The sequence below is a fragment of the Dermacentor silvarum genome, chromosome 11 (genome assembly GCF_013339745.2).
Source record: "Dermacentor silvarum isolate Dsil-2018 chromosome 11, BIME_Dsil_1.4, whole genome shotgun sequence".
NCBI lineage: Eukaryota > Metazoa > Arthropoda > Arachnida > Ixodida > Ixodidae > Dermacentor > Dermacentor silvarum.
In genome coordinates this window covers 40447881-40465382 of record NC_051164.1, presented here as the reverse complement: position 1 = coordinate 40465382, position 17502 = coordinate 40447881, and the positions used below count along the sequence as shown (strand labels likewise).

Sequence of the window (17502 nt, the reverse complement as noted above, 5' to 3'; positions counted from 1 at the left end):
GGGCGCCCGTTCCTGGGTTCAGCGTCGGCGTCACCTGCGCGAACGCGAGCATGCCACTGCTCGTGCGTTCGCGCAGTAGCGGTAGCAGCTGTAACCGTAACAGCTGTACAGCTGGCTACAAGCAGTAGCCACCTGTGCTACAGGTCGTTCGCGCGAGCAGTAGGTCAGCTGGCTAAAGCCCCTATAAGAAAAGTAGCGCCATCATGCCAGCTTCCCTCCTCCTCCGTTCCACTCTCAAAGGCGCTCGGCGCGACCAGCGCGATGATATCGACAGTGGCGCCGCCTGCGTCGGGCCTGCCGTGGCAGACGCAGCAAACGCGCTACCAGAGGAAATCCGAGGAAAACTTCGATCGCGCCCTGCGGAGACGTTTTTGCATTGGCGCGATTTTGCTTCGTCAGCGTCAGACTGGTCTTAATTGCCGTTTTGGAAGTAGCAACGCGACGATGCGAGACGGCGCAAATATCAATGCAAAGCGATTTTGCGCACGCCGTGATGGTGAACAAAAAAAGCCTTTGTTCCTTATTCCTCGCCTTGTCGGTTGCGGCAACTTAAGGCGCAGCAGCATGCCATCACAACGAAGTTCGTGTCCCTAACACGTTTGATCTGTTTGTGCGTACAGCACTTTCGTCGCACAGGCCCGAGAATGGCAGTCGGAGCGCGCTGGAAAGAAAAAAAAATACAAAATCCTGGCCGCGCGCGAACTTCCACGTGACACGGATTGGCGAATGGGGGAGCGGAGGAGGCTGGGGCGACAGGAGGCGGCTAAGAGAGCGAGGAGGAAGCGCCGGGGTTAGCACGGTGGCGGCTCCCAAGATCAGAATGAAGCGCTCTTTCCTCCTTTATAAATCAGCATTTAGTGTGGGCTTTAGGTCAGCTGGCTCCGTATATTATGCCACTCATCATGCCAGCGTTCCCATACTACCCCTCTCTCTGCGTTAGGCGCTGACGGCTGTGATCATCATCATCGGGTGTGTGCTATTGCTGGTTGGCGCGAGTACTCGGCCAATAATACGTCGCAAAAGTGACGCCAAAGATGTAGGTTCAGCGTAACCGGCTACTGCGTTCAAATTTTGCATTGGGGAGTACCGTAAGCGTCGGACATTTTTTTTTATTGCGATGGCAATTAAATGGACAATCAAAGCGGATTTCTGCCGTCGCCGTGAGGTTCCGTATCTTTGTTCCTTATTCCTAGCTTTGTTAGTGTATGCTTGTCTTTCAGTAACAATGTTTATTATAACCTGTTGTATAACTTGTTCATTTCTTTCACTATGTTCCCTTTTTTGCCCGTCTTGCTTGGTCATCGGACTGCGGTATGTAATAAATAAAAAAACAGCAATGAAATCCTCGCCGCGCGCCATATGCTTTATGTGCAAGTGAAAGGGCGCGAGGGACGCGCGCTATCACGGAAAGCGAACGCACGGCGGAGAGCAAACGCGCGTTCTGCGCCGTGCTCCCTGAAGGGCTGCAGAATGAAACGTCTCTTTCCTCCTTTAAAATCAGCATATATATAGAGCAAACGCATCTTCTTCCGTCGTGCGAAACGCCGTTGGGAGATGGGAGGGAGGGGAGGCGATGTTTAGCTGCGGCACCAAATGCGTATTCATATAAAAATGGTGTGAGGTGATTAGGTAGAAAAGACTTCGGACGCTGCTCGACAAGTGTCCCGTTCTGATCTCGTCGAAAACCTCCGAGCCATCCCCAGAGGCACCGGCAACAGTCGCCAACGCCGAACGCGGGCAGAAGGCCGACGGCGTCAAGAATAGTTCTGCGCATTGCTGGTGCTGCTGCATGTCCAAGTTTATACAGCTGATAAAACTACTATCCTTACTCTGTATAGCTCTCTACTAATTTGCTATCGCAATTGATGCTTTGCCTTTCGGGTAAAACTGCGACATTTTTTTTAACATGCTTACTATAAAAAGTGACAGCATCAGGCAACATGGTGTCAGCCTGTCTTGATATAAAAAAAAGTTGTGTTCCACTCAGGGAATTTAGCAAAATCACTCAGGGAAAACCTGGAAAACTCAGGGAATCTGAAAATGTCAACTTGGTAGACACCCTGAAGCCGACTTTCGGGAATCTGCATTATGCAACGCGTCATGCTTTCTGCGCTTCCCAGACATTCGCGTGGATTACAAAGGTGGAGTCGGCGCCATAGCTGGTGAATTGTTTCAATCAAAAACACGGCACCGAACATAAAGAAGCTTGGTAGCAAACGTCGAAGTGGCTAGGCCACTACCGCTGCTGCGGTAGTGGCTACAGCTGCCACCGGATCTGCGTGCAAGAGCGCCGGTTCTAGGAGGCGAGATAGTCAAAATGGCGGCGGTTGTGGCTACAAATAATGCCGTTTCGGACCTGCGGTCGTGGCAAAAAGTTCGGAAAATTGGACGATGAAGGTTTTTATGCGTCCGAAATTTAAGACGTTCTTACACATTGACTCTACGGGGTATGTGGCGGTGCCTCAAAGGCGTCCAAGTTATGGACATGTCCAAAAAATTCGGGCGTCAGCTGTATAGGCTGATGATGATGAAGTATCTTCATTGCATGCAGTGAACTGGCAAAGCTAGACTGTGGGCCAATCAAGTTCTGCAGCTCAAGAGATGAGTCATGACACTGTTTTACTGCAACCTTCAGACTTTGTCAATTATACATTTACCGGCTGCAGACGTAAATAACTTTTATTTTTTTCCTGTTGCATATATGGGTCTGTACAGGTTTGAATCGTGTTGAGTATTTACGATTATTACTGGCATGTATAAATTCTTCAGTCTTGCTTTATACTATAGCATTCACCATTGTTTATGTACAACATGTCAGCACGTCACTGATGTTGTCTAGAGTACATATTTTACTGGGTCAAGGTCCTCTGTCAGGTGCAGGTGTGTCTTCGCACATTATCCCTTAGTTTTCTTTTCTCATTTTGTAACGAAAACTAGGAATGTGAATAAAGTGAAAATGGAGAACATTGGCAAGTCTAAGGGATGAGTTCCCATGAGTGTGCAATCTGTTCCTTACTGCTTTGTGAAGTATGGCTGGCCGTTCCAAGATGAGACTGTCCAGACCCACAACCGGCCTTAGTACGCCGTGCAAGCTCTCGCCTGTGTTCGCCATGTGCAGCCTCCAATGTCGGCAGCCCGTCTGGAGCGCATCACGCAGGCATTCCACAAGATGGACAAGTCCGGAGACGGAGTCATCACCGTCCATGACCTCAAGGGTGTATACAACGCTCGGCAGCACCCCAAGTACCAGAACGGGGAGCTCACTGAGGACCAGGTGTTTGAGCTCTTCCTGAAGAACTTTGACAGTCCCAATGACCCCGACGGCAAGGTGAGAACGCAAATGAGTTTGCAGTTGAGCCTGGGCACCATGCTCGAGTAAAGAAAGAACACTGTGTTTACTGACAGGTTGCCCATGTGTGTCAGTCACATTTTGTCCTGTCAGTAAATGTTGTCATCTTTCTTTATCCAAGTAAGCATCAATTGGCCCAAATTAGCACTGCATTGAACAACACACGTTTCAATAGCATATAATTTTTTTGAAAAGGTGCAGAAACTAAGGAGTATGGTTCACTTCATCTTTAGTGGAAAACACGAGAAAGAGACTTGATACACCTGTCACGAGTAGCTCAGTCGCTATGGCGTTGGACTACTGAGCTCAAGGTCGCGGGTTTGGTCCTGGCCATTGTGGCCACATTTTGATGGGTGCGAAATGCAAAAACGCTCGGGTACCGTGCAATGGGTGCGCGTTAAAGCACCCTGGGTGGTCAGAATTAATCCGGAGTCCTACCCTTTGGCATGCCTCATAATCTGATCGTAGTTTTGGCACATAAAGCCACGGAATGTAATTATTAAAATTTTTTGGCACCTAAAGAAAAGAAATGACAAGACGTGTCCAACTGTGCTTTTTTGAAAGATTACTCCAAGTTAAACAGCCCTGCCTGACTCATTGATACAACCTGTTGTGACAGCGCGGGTAATTAATTTCATTGTGTGAAGTGTTGCAGCAGTATTGCTCAAGCAATGATTTTCCACGCGATGCAACTCTGCTGCTTTATCTGACTTGGGCGCCTAGCTAGGATGGCATATTCTTAAACGTTTGTTAAATCTTTTGTTGTCAGCTTATGTGCTTTAGGCGTTTCAATGTAACATTACAGTCTTGTGCATGTTAGAATGGTTACCCACGAAACAAGATTGTCTGTGTACGCTTTACCGAATATGCACTTAAATGCCCCGGCTTGCTTACATTGTAGTTTGGTACTTCACTGCCGACTGGCTTGTAGTGCGTTAATGACACCTAATGCACTGACCTGTAGTAGAGCACTGCACGGGCCTAATTTTTCGGCCCGAGCCCGGCCCGGGCCCGGGCGTACATGACCGAGACCAGCCCGGGCCCTTGGTTCCAAGCCCGGGCCCGTGTTACTGAGCCCGGGCCCGGCCCGGGCATTCATTACTAAGTTTAGCTAGGGCCCGCGTGTGCATGACCAGGCCCGGCCTGTAAGAAAAACAATCTTTTTTTACTTACAGATTGTACCGTATCTGTCAGCCTCACCTTCTCGACGTTTAATCAACTGCAGTATATAAGCAATGAAAGGCCGAAATCTTTGTTTCTCCCACGGGAACATCAGTAATCCGGCCCATTGACTGTGCTGCTATTTTTCCGCTGGTGCGCATGCACTTACCTTGATTTGTACGATATGGTTCTATGATGTCATTTAGCATGCAAATATACAGGGTGTTTCATTTTAGCTGAACCAAATTTTCAAAGATTGCCTGTGGCATATAGCACAATTATAACCCTTGATCTAAACTACTCGATGAGGCGGCCATTACTTCCACGAGGAATCAAAACACCTAATTGGAGAATTAACATAATTACACTAATTAACTTTTTAATTAATTATATTATGGCACATCTTTCAATCTACGAATTATAGCCACCGAGTTCGCAAGGTGTATCCACTTGGCACGAATTCTCAGGACTAAACCAGTTTCGAGAAAATAATTTTCAAAGTGTCCAACGAAATCAATCAAATCAAATCAATTGATTCTCCAGTTTACATGCTGGACAGTCATTTTGGACTAAAAGCCACATATGTAGCTTGACGTGACCCAAAAGACCAGGCAAGGCAATAGTACAGCAAACAGTGTGCGTACATGCACAATAATTCACATATATTTCCAGCTATCGCTGGAATTCCTCATAGACGAAATAGCTAAGAACGGAAAGACAAAGAATATTTCCGTCACGGCGAGCTAACAGAATTGGAAAAAGTTTTAACAGAATAGCAATACTAGCTATACAAAACAATGCAACAAAAGCTATACAACATAGCATGAGACTGAATTTTACAAGATTAACATTTGCTAAGAAAACGAAACAGGATGTACATTATATACTCAGAACCATACACAAAGGCAGAATAATAATCACAACAGATACATTACAAGCGACCAAAGTATGAGCTGAGTTCTTTCTTACTGAAATTATCGACATTTTTGTATTTTTTCAAAGTGAATGGTAGGTTTTGTATTAACGACTGATGCTTATAGAGTGTTCTGAAGTATGGAATTGACCATATCTCAGGATTTCTTGTGTTCGCATTAATGCGACGACGCTCTAAGGAGGCTAATTGTTTTGTGTAGTTCCAAGCTAATTCTGACATAAATGGCCTAATGGATGGTCAAAATGCCTAATTGAATATTTTACATAATTACACTAATTAACTTTTCAATTAAATATTTTACGCACATCCTTAAATCTACGAATTATAGCCTCTGAGTTTGCAAGGCGTATCCACTTGGAACGAATTCTCAGGACTGAACCAGTTTCGAGATATTCATTTTGAAAGTATCCGACGAAATGCATGGGTGTTCCAGCTAACTTTTTGAAGAAAACGCTGTTTTATGCATTGAAGCCCAAAAGTAACTGGCCTTAGCGCTAAAATAATGCAATGGTATCGGCACTGGTAATAGTGCAATCGCAAAAGCAGTAACATGAAAATGGTTTGAGGAGTGGTTCTTTGTATAATTTATTTTTCCTACGCGGAAACAATGTTCGTTTTTGCGGAAAAGAAAAAAAAATGAGCGTAGCTTGCACTGGCGGCGCAATGCTATACAAAGAGACAGCGGAGCTGATGGGCACCTAGCTAGTCCTGGCTTTTGGGCTAGGCTAAGCACTATCAAGTCATCCCCAGCATTTCCCAGAAATTATTTATTGTTGATTGATTATCGACTAGCTATTGATTGGCTATCAATTGTGAATCGCAAGATATTGGCCACGTATTTGGGCTAGGCTAAGCACTACTAAGTTATCCGAATTTATTTATTATTGATCGATTATTGATTAGCTATTGATTGGCTATCCATTGCCTATCGAAGACTGCCTAAGTTTAAGTAGTCCCCACCATTCTTAGCTAGACTTACCCAGGCTCAGCTTCGCTAGTTCACAGGTGTATGTGCCATTGCGCTTGGACCCTTTCTGCACTGCTGCCAGGATCGGCCCACATTTTTGGATTCAGCAGCCACATTACAACCGGCTGAAACAGCTCCACTGCTAAAAACGAGAACTTCATCTGATAAGATATACAGTCAAGAGAGCGGTGTGGATCAGAGAACGAACGGGGATAACCGATATTCTGGTTGACATTAGGCGGAAAAAATGGAGCTGGGCAGGCCATGTAATGCGTTGGATGGATAACCGATGGACCATTAGAGCTACGGAATGGATACCAAGAGAAGGGAAGCGCAGTCGAGGATGGCAGAAAACTAGGTGGGGTGATGAAGTTCGGAAATTCGCAGGCGCAAATTGGAATCATCTAGCGCAAGTCAGGGTTAATTGGAGATCGCAGGGAGAGGCCTTCGTCCTGCAGTGGACATAAATATAGGCTGATGGTGATGATGACAGTCATCTTGTACGTGTCACTTCAGCTTGGCACAGAATGCATTGAACCATGTAATGCATAACGGTCGTGTGTGCTCGAAGGCCTACTTGGGCCCTTCAATGAGCGGGCCCGAGTCAGGCCCGGGCTCGTGGCTTCAAGCCCGAGTCTGGCCCGGACCCGCGGCCTCAAGCCCGAGCCCGGCCCGGGCCCGCGGCTTTAAGCCCAGGCCCAGCCTGAGCCCGCCGACAAACGCTTCGGACGGCCCGGCCCGGGCCCGTGCAGTGCTCTAACCTGTAGTATAACCAACACGTTTTGATTCACCCGTGACGTTTACCTCCGCAGGTGACAATCGAAGAATTCGTCAACTACTATGCGGGCGTGAGCGCCTCCGTTGACACAGATGCCTACTTCGACCTCATGATGAGGAATGCCTGGAAGATCTGAGCAACTCAAGAAAAAGAAAACGAGTCCACCCTTGTTTGGCCACGTGACCCTTGCCACTAGTCACGTGATGCACAGCCGTCACACATGCTTTTTGTCCCGTCCCGGCTGAAACCGTCGTCGTCGTGCAGACATCCTCTAACACGTAACTCATCTTAACAATTCTCCTTCAGCTTCACGTGTTGCGCTTTTTATTGAACTGCTTTTTATTATTCAGGGCATCTTATCATTTGCGTCCGAGTCTTAATTATTAATTTTGTCAGACCTTTATACGTCTTACCTGTAATTTACTATACATTTGGAGGGCTGTTTGCTTGTGTTTTGCATGACGTGGTAAAAGAAATAATATCTTAACACATGCAGTGGGCAAACCCACATTTAAGTTGCTGTACTGACCAAATGGGATTACATGCTTGCGTCACCACTACTGGATGTTTATGACAATATCAGTGAGAAAGCTGGTGCTTTTTGTTTTGTTTTCGTTCGTGCTGTGGCAGATCTCCTGGTGCATAGTATCATCTGAAACATTTTTTTTTTTTTTAATTTTGCTGAAGTTGCACATAAATGCCCAAATCTATCTGTTAAGGTAAGCTGAAGTATTAGAGAGGCTGTGCTGTTAGGATTAATTTCCAAATAAGCTTCTCTAGCCTTCAGCTATCAACTCATCTTCTGGTAAATTATAGGTTTTGTGAAGTAGTTAGTTTCTTTGTAAGTTGTTCCACCTAGTCACTTGTTGTTTACCTCCAGCAGAACCAAAAAAAAAAAAGAGTACAGTGTAACCAAAAACTTATCAGGTGGAAATTACAGTGAAAAAGAAGTTGTCGGTTGGATGTCTAGGAAGAGGTCTGTCAGTCATTTCATTTTGACATTTGAGGTGCGTTGGAGGATTTGCAGGGTTGTTTCTAAATGTTCCTAAACCAAGTTGGAATCTTAGAATCACAGAACTAAGGGCCCAAAGTGATTATTTTTTCAAGAAAAGACATTCCAGTGTTTGTTACGTTGTTGAATTGTTCAAGTTAAACATGATTTAAATGTCGAAGTGGTTGCTTCAGAACAAGTGGACACTTATCATTTGTGTTGGTAATTGATTGACATGTCATTTGACATGCCCTGATGAACCACATGCAATGTGATATATGTGGTGTACTCTGTGTTGAAATTTCAGGCATTGCAGAGAGCTAGGATTTGGTAATGGCATTGTTTTATTACTCTGTGCCCATTAATTTGCCAACTGGCACTCAAAGGACTAATGTTGTCATTGACATCAGCCAAAACTTGTTATCAAGGGAGTTACTCAAACCACGTTGTGTATGTTCGTGCAAAAAGAATCTTCACGTGTTGTTTGCTGTGACATTTTTCAATCTACACAAGTTGAAATGCCAATGTGTGTTACGTGGCAAAGTGCTTGCCCCTTTTGTGGACACATTTAAACATCTTCAGCGACATTCCTAGTGTGAGGTCTGTGAAAATTCTATACACTGTTTCCAGAGTGCTCACATAGTACCAAGCATTGCTTGCCAACTTTTTGCTGCCAATTTGCCCTTTACAGAAGACTACCTATCACGTGTTATACAGGATATATAGAATGTTCTATTGTAGTAGTGTTGCATTCGAATGCAGAAGTTCTTTGTTATCACGTCATCGACATTTGTACCATCGTTTGTTGAACCAATTGCAGCTCTTGATGCGCACTAATTGGCGACAGTCTTTCAAGCACTGTCCGTACCAGAGTTGCTAGTGCAAACTTGGTTTGTTCCGCATCAAGATACGCAAGTCTACTAGCTGCACTTTCAATTCAGTGCCATGTGCAAGGTGATGCTTGATTAGCTGTTCTTGTGACAGTTACCACTCAGGCAACTTCACCGCTGCTCAGTGAATTAATGATCGCTGAAGCACTTCGTTGCACTGCTGTCATTGTGAAACAGCGTGTTGCTCTCCCGCACAAAAGGACTCGCCTCAGGTGCAGTCAGGCACTATTCGTACAACTATCTGTGTAACAATCCACTTCTGCATTTGAATCTGGCTTTAAGCCGTTTACGCTACGTAGCTCAGGTCACGCCGAGATGGTGTGAATAGCAAGTCGCATTTAAGGAAACTTTTTAAGCTCACAGACCAGCTGCAACGTGGTTCCAACTGTTGTTCGAGCCACATTTCTGACATAGATACTGCCTCGCCAATTTTACTCATGACTTTGCACAAGCTAGCTGTCGTGCCAAGCTGTTAATGGTGACACGAAAGGGGGGAACAAGTAAAAAACGTTTTAGCATTTCTATACCTCCTTTTAAATCTTTGAGAGCACTTTGAACTTCTCATTCACACTGTGTGAAAGAGCACTGCGCTTTTGGTATCTAGTCGCACAATATTCTGGCTGTTATTGTTGCTGCGAGTTGCAGTTTTAATGTGTGGACAAGATGTAGGAGTGAAGACGGGATGCAGTGGCACTAAAAAGCTTTCTCATTCAGCTGCAATTTGAAAAATGCAGACACATGTGTGCAATTTGTCTTTTTGTTTTTCCCCCAGTGAAACTGGCTCTGAACCTACATTTAAAATTTGCTAGAACATATTGTATATTTACGTGAAATGTCAAACAACTTGCCAAAGGAATCAATACTATTCCAAATTTTCTTTGAATAATATGCTATCTGCTGTTAGTGAGGTTTTGACATTAAACAAGGTGAAAATCCTCTATACAGTAAAACCTCGTTAATTCAACCTTCGTTAATTCGGAAAATTGGATAATTCGGACTCGTCCTCTGGTCCCGGCCAGCGTATGCATTGTTCATTGCAATCAAATTCTCGTTAATTCAGAAGTATTTGGCTGCACATCGGTTAATTTGAATAACTTTCGGAGCTCGGTGAGTGAGAAGCACCGCAAATGTGCGACGCAAAAGAGCAAAAAACGGCACCAGCGTCCAACCGAAGCGAAGCGGCGGAGTCCTCATCGCCATAGTCGTAGCGGAAATCGTACGTGAATGACAGCAACGCCGGAACGCTTCATGCCTATTTGTGCCCTTAAAGCCTTTATTCCTGCGTTACCTATGTGCATAACACCGTGTTGCACGCGGGCTTTCATAATTGCGTAGTCGCCATCCCATGATCGCATCGATAGCGACCGCAGTTTCGTCCACAGTTCTTGCAGCGAACAGTAGTTTCGTTCCGACTCGGTGCGTGCGTCGGCCGTGTGCCTTCAGCACCTTGAAGTTGCCGTTCATAATCGCATCGATAGCGGCCACGGTTTTCTCCGCAGCGACATCGCGATGTTGGCGATCAGCTCACTGGCGAAAACATGATCGGGATGTGCGCGCGGTAGTGCAAAGCCGCGGCCGTGCTGCGAAGCAAGTCGCGAGGCCTAGATCGCCGCAGCGAGAGCAAATGAGTCACGAGATGACGAGAATTCCAGCTTCCACTCTGCTTTTGTGCAAAATAGCAACAGGATTTGCTCATTCATTCACTAAATAAAAGTGTGTTGACGTAGTAAGCATTTGCTTATTAACGTGATAGCGTTAATGGCCCCGTGTCGCAGAAAATCTGGTGTCGTCTGTGGCGGAGAAAATCATCCCAAACCAACCCGACTGCGCAGGCCCTCCGCGTGGCGCAAGGTGTTAGTAAACAAAAATTGAATTTCTCACAGTAAAATCTGTCAGAAAAATGGTAAAGTACGACCACAACCTACAGACATGGTGGCGTCGGATTGTAATTTGAATGTACGAGAAAACATAATTTTGTTATGAGGAAACTCAAATACAAACCCCTTTTCCAGCATTTCTACTATACCAACAGCGGCGCGCTCGAGTAGTTTACTTGCAAAAATCCTATCCAGATGGCGCTCACATCCTCGGCAGGTCAAAGTGGGACTTAGCCTGCCTAATACGTTTCGGACGCGCACGCCCGTTGGGGCAATAACAAACAATTAATAAAATAATTTTTTTTTAAATGTTCTAGGGCCTTCACATTTGAATATAAGACGACTTATATTGCCCCTGTAAAAACGTCTTCCCAGCAATGCATTTCTGTTTAAAGGTGAAGCCGACTTTAAGGAGATCAGCGTAAGCTTGGTCTTTGTAAGCTGGCTTTCCCATGTTCTGTGTTGCAGTGAAGCCTACTCATAAAGAAAAATGCAATGTGAACGGGGCTCGATAGTGCTATTGCGTTCCGCTCTTAAAGGTGGAGCTTAAGCGGCCTCCGGTTTTTTGTTTTCTGGATACCCTCGATAACTCGACATTCGGTTAATTCAGACATTTCTTAGTTTCGAATTAACAAGGTTTTACTGTAATTAGTGGGAAATCTGCTTAATTGACAACACTGTATGTGGTTCGCATTTTTGATGGAAGCCAATAGCAGTGCAGCATTGAAAGACTCATTTGTAGTCAATAAGTGGCTCACAATTGTCGCGTTTTGAACCGCCCTCTCAGTGCATGCCTAAACATTCGATGTTTCCAATATACAGTGTGCATTGCGTCAGCATATTTGGCAACTTGGACACTGCACAGTCTAATTAATGAACAGATATTATGCGGCGAACTTATGTGGCCTGCTTACTCCGGCCGTCTAGTTGTTTTATAGTTGCAAGTGTATACATCAGGTCACCGAATCCTGGCGCACATCACTGTTTGATTGATGTTGGTGTCAATGACTGCATTCTTTTTATCTTGCAAAACTCAAGCAATCTGATGCTGAAATAATTGACTTGAGCACACAATCTTTTTTTATTTTTTTTAGCATGCAGTGTGCAAGCTGTTGGTTGAATATGGTGCTTTGATTAACTTTGGAAGTAAGGACATGAAGATGCTGGTACGAGCGATTTCGTGAAGGGTTTCTAAGCACAAGCTCTGGTTGGTGGCGGTGATGTGTGTTGGGGTATGTTCGTAACTTTGCACCATTCCACTGTTGGGTGCAGTATCCCTCGGTTACACTACTTTTGTTACGGTCTCAAGACATTTTATGTTTGTTATTCTCATAGGTGTTCCTCGTCCACGACGTTTTTGTTGTCATTTCCGTATACTGCTGTCTTCGACTCTAGCATGCATCTTGTTTTAGAATCCTCGCTTAAAGCACGCAAAAGTGGTAAACGCACATTTCACGTACATTGCGTACCGCCTTGTTAATTTATTTTCGGCATGCTTAGAGCGTGTGTTTTTCTCAAGTGTTTTGCCTTTATGATCGAAATAAAGAAAGCTTCTGAAATACTGTTGCTGTTTCAGTCACTCCTTGCCAGGGAGGTTTGTTCACGTTTCTGAGAGAAGCATCAGGGCACGTGCGATTGACGGTGCTGTCTTCAAAATGGTAAATTCAGCTTCTACTCTCATTGCCAGTGCCTGTGTTGAATAATTTTAACGTCAACATAATGGATGTGCATACAAAGTAAATTTATAATGTTTATTGTTGATACTGCTGCTGAATGTACAGAACTGAATTGAATTATGGGATTTTACGATCTGGAACCACGATTTGATTAGGAGGCACGCCATAGTGCGGGACTCTGGATTAATTTTGACCACCAGAGGATCTTTAACGAGCTTCCAATGCACGGGAACGGGTGCTTTTGCATTTCGCCCCCATCGAAATGCGGCCGTCGCGACATCGTGCTTAGCAGTGCAACGCCATAGCCGCTAAGCCCCCACAGCTGGTGAATGTACAGAACTAAGCATTTATTTTGGGTACGTGCCACCCAAAAACTGCGTGCCAGTTTTCTTTTTTGTTCTTAAATCAATGTTCTTGCACCCTACACTGGAGCTGCAGGAAAACTTGATGACCTGCCTGTGTTATTCGGAGAATGTTCTTTAATTCATGGTGCTTCATTGTGGCATTCATTATCGAAACCAACCAAATACGAGGGTAACGTATTTCTATCCTTTGATGATTGCATTACATGTAGGCAGAAATAGAGGCATTTTTGTTTGTGAGAAGTCCGCATGTCCAATCTTTATCTCCAAAAACTTGTGGCAGCACCCATCTCGCGATGAAAATTTAGTCGTTAATGCAATCAGTATGGAAGCAATGTAGCGACACACAGTATTGCCACTGCCAAAACGTCATGTGTGAGGCGTGTATGCAGCCAGGGTCATCTCGCTAATTTCTGTGGACTACACTGCACCGCTGCGAAATCTGTGCGTGGAGCCTGTGTGAAATGTATTTAGACAAAATTGTCTGAATATACAAAATGTGGGTCCAATTCTGCCCATCGCTGGAGAAATGTTAAAGTTTATTTTTGTGAGATAGAAGAGTGGCACGTACCTATGACACAAGTTCGTGCCAAAGGGGTTTGTTGAAAAGCGTCCTATACCCAATTCCCCAAGTTGGTCCGACGGTAAGTTTCAAACCCAGTTCCGTCAGCACAGCAGCTTGACGCTCTACCCTTTAAAGACCACGGACTACCCAGTAACCTAGGTTGGCGAGAAAAAGGTTAGGAAAAGGCAGACAGGCATACCGTAAACTAGGTGAAGTTCCCAAAGATGCTAAGTGTGTTAAGAGATTGAAAACTTTATTTTAGCATTGATCTATCTATGTGTGTATCTAACCGTTTTCCCGCCAACCATGATTCTTTGTTTTGCGAAGAATGCTTTGCTTTAAAAAGATTGCCATATTAAAACATGCATACTTTGCGCTTGATGCAAAAAAAAAAAAGTCATCAAATTTTGTTGACAGAGCATTGAAGGTGAAGAAGTATATGTGCCCATTCTGCTGTTGAGTGCCTAGAATTAAGCATTTGTTTGGTGTAGAAGCCATGCTGCACCTTAAACCATTTTATATTGCTATAGCAATTACATGTGCACTCCAGGTGAATTTCCTGTCGACGTAAACGTCGCCGTGTTGTTCCATATAAAGTCCAAGTTCAATAACATCGCGACCGCACGCCATGAGCTGCAGGTGCGAGAGAAAGCTTGCGAGGGTGAGCCAAGGGGGTTTTAAAAACGGAAGTTCTGGAGTGGCAATGCCGCTTCGAAAGGGCACGAAAAGACATCAGCAAATAGTGGAATATAGGAAACGCTTTCTTTTCGCCTACATGTTTGAGATGGCTAATTTCGCTGTAAAGATCCTATGGAATATATGCCTTTGTTTCACTGGTTTTAGGAGAAAACCTGAATGTCGTGGCACATTGGCCGTGGGCATCTCTCGATGGTCTTGTCCTTTTGTCTCCCTCCCCAAGAACCTCTTGCCCATGACTACGGTGCCACTGCATTTCTTGACCTTTGCTTGGTCTCTTGCTGTACGTGCCATCATGTGACAGTGCCTGGCTACCTGCTGCTGCACATTCACTATGTGATGGTTGAATTAACCAGGTACATGAATTATGAATTGATGCACAAAACCTTGAACCTCCAGCATCTCCTGCACATTTACGCAGACCTGGAAACAGATTGTGCTGCAGCACGGTCCCTATGGCTATCGCCGTCTGGTGGCCGCCGGCGGAAGGCGACGCCATAGGCAACTTGCAGAAGTTTCATTTTCCTCGCGTTTCTGTTGGTCTCAGTTCGAAGCAGTGCGCACTCTTATTTGTCTTTAATTTTGGCATACTTGAGAGATAGTCTTTACATATATTTAGCAAGCACTATATTTGCTTAGTCCACATGATCTTTGCCATAATAATAATACCTTGCGGAAAAGAACGACGGCAACTCTTGGGCAATTTGCTGCCTATCCTGTAAGACCTTTTGTGCGGAAGGGGCCTTAAAATTTTCCGAGTTATCGGGCAATCATAAACAATTTATTAGAAATAAAATCTTGTTTAATTAGAGGGTCGGCCACCAATATACGGTTTCATGCCGTGTCGGCCTAACCTGAAATGATTTTGTATCGAGATTATGTCCGGTAGTCCACCACTGAATTATAGTAAAAAAACTGCGCGCATACTTTCTAGCTGAGCTGAAATAATGCAGGTACGCTAGCCAGGTTTGTGCATTTGCTTAGCCAAAATAAATTTGTATATATGGCTTAAATATTTCATTGTTCCACTTTCGTTGTTTCACGGTTGACAGTAGCCTCCTGCGTTTATTATTAACCATCATTATGCAGTTACACTTTGTTATGCTTATGTACAGCTGTATAAAGATAAACAAAATGAAGATAACAGGGCTGTTGCTGGCACAAAGCTTTTATTTCCAATAAATTCCCAGCCATGCATTGATTCATGTGCTTCACCTCATGAGCGACGGCTCAACTTCAGCTGCTTGGCCCTCTGCCGATTTCCTGCCTTGTCACTGTTAAGTCCTTTCACATAAAAATGAAGACGTGACTTATTTTTAGTTGTGAGTGTAGGAGCGTATTTCGAGGGAAAGTTTGCTCTGAACTGCCAGCATATCCATAATGCTGTACGTCAGACAGAAGCATTCCGTGAAGAGATCCTCGAGCTTTCTCACGAAGCCGTACAACGGACTAGAGGGATAAAGGAGGCCTCATTGGTCCCATTAGTTCGTTAGCCGACTCTCTCCGCCATCCTTCGGCACGCCAAACAAAGACAACTTCGGCCCTTCCTTCACGTAAACGTAGCCTGTTTGGCACCCACTTTGGCGCGTAACAGTCGATTACGCGGCATGACTCAGCCACTGCAAAGTAGACTAATCGTTTACACGCTGTGTGCGGAAAAAAAAAACACACTGAAGGAAAAAACCCACGCGATGACGTCCACAGCAAGCCAATGCAGCTCAACAACTTCTCGGGCAGCTGCGCGGGCTGCGCCGCCAAGGCGCCGCTACTCCCACGTGAAACCGACGCCAGCGCCGCTATTTCAACGTTTTTTGCTTCACCCTAGGCGTTTGCCAAGGCGTCCGCTCGACCCACTCCCCCCCCCCATTCTAGTACACTCTAGCGTGACGTTCAGATCGTGCGGGTAGGGTGCGGCGGCATTTTGCAAGTTCGCCATTTTTCGTCTGCACTGCGTCTAGTGGGTTCCGGCGCATCTGCTTCAGAAACGGTAAAAGACGAGCCTTGCCGGCACCGCTGTTCCATTGTGATCGCGAGTGTATTTTGCACCAACCGGTTAGCGCATTTCGGTCGCGTGTCGTACTTTACGCAACGCTGTTGCAAGTGATCGGAAGATCGATGCGTGCGGCAGACGCCGCGACGTCTCCGCCCTGTACCGCCCAGCGTCACGTAGGAGCCAGAGCTCCTGGCCGTTAAATGCATATCTCTCTTATTTTCTGTACATTTCTTTTCTTTCTTTGATCGCGCATTGTGTTTACTCCATCCATGTCTCTCGTGAATCGTGCTCGCGGCTACAATGGTGCCCCAGTAGTCGCCGTTTAGCGGCCATCTACGCCGGTAGAACGCCAGTGGGCGGGGTGTTTACTTCGGCGGCGGCGGCTGCTGCGTATGGCGCGGCCGCCCTTGAAGTTATCTGCGATGGGGGACAAAGTGCGCCGAGTGCTGGTATCTTCGTGTGCGCTGTGTTTTCCCCGCTGAGTTCGCGTTGAACCGAGTATCTTCGTGTGCGCTGTGTTTTACCCGCTTAGTTTGCGTTGATGCGGTAGGCAGCACTATATAAGGTCATTTCGGTTCGCTGCTGCTGCTGCGCTTCCTCACTGCAGCGTTTTCACAGCGAGCCGCGGCCATCGAGTGAGATGTGTTCATGTTTGCTTGTGCGCGCGTGACACCATATGCTTGTCAAAAATTTAGTTTGTAAGCGAATGTTTACAAGTTATACCGCCGATAAAACTTATCCATACTTCGTATAGATGTATACTAATTTGCTATCGCAATCGATGCTTCGCCTTTCAGGCGAAACTGCGACTTTCTTTACGTCCACCGCCGCACGCGAGCAGCTCGCGCCTCGCGTCACACCCGCTTGATATTGCCACCGCGCAGCAGTGGCGCACCGACGGGGGGGGGGGGGGGGGGGGATTCGGGGGTTGTAACCCCCCCCCCCCCTGAGGGCGACTTAACCCCCCCTTTTGTTTAACCCCTTTTCTTTCCTTACGCATTTTAGTGCTGCAACTATGCCAGACGCGCAATCGTCTGCACACTCGCAAGAAGCGCATTTTCTTGACAATTTCCCGTGAAGAAATCGAAATTAGTGCTGTTTAGATGGTATTAGCAAACTGTCACCCCCCCCCCCCCCCCCTGGCAGAGATCCTGGGTGCGCTACTGCCGCGCAGAATTAGTGAAGTGTAGATGTATTTACAAGGTATTTACAAACTGCAGCAACTCTGCATTCACAAGATGACAGCCCAAAACAGCTGCACGC

General features: G+C 45.7%; 2 protein-coding genes across 11 annotated transcripts in view; both read left to right on the top strand.

Moving 5' to 3' along the window:
- LOC119433320 (calcyphosin-like protein) overlaps window positions 1–17502 on the top strand; it is a 152476-nt gene that overhangs the window by 15183 nt on the left and 119791 nt on the right. For 8 of the 10 annotated variants that reach the window (XR_007464429.1, XR_007464430.1, XR_007464431.1 and 5 more), the window contains exons 4-5: window positions 3119–3328; window positions 7224–8116. Coding sequence is in view for 1 of the 10 variants with exons in the window: in XM_037700472.2 (XP_037556400.1) it covers window positions 3119–3328; window positions 7224–7325 (312 nt within the window). In the remaining 9 variants the exon portion in view is untranslated. Of the gene's footprint in view, window positions 1–3118; window positions 3329–7223; window positions 12511–17502 lie in introns of those variants that run through there. The other 2 variants (XR_007464424.1, XM_037700472.2) reach the window with 2 other exon arrangements.
- The window catches only part of LOC119433324 (calcyphosin-like protein), a 96854-nt gene continuing 95438 nt past the window's right edge, over window positions 16087–17502 (top strand). Inside the window, exon 1 of the mRNA XM_037700477.2 lies at window positions 16087–16233. The gene's annotated coding sequence lies outside the window, so the exon portion shown is untranslated. The remainder of the gene's footprint in view (window positions 16234–17502) is intronic.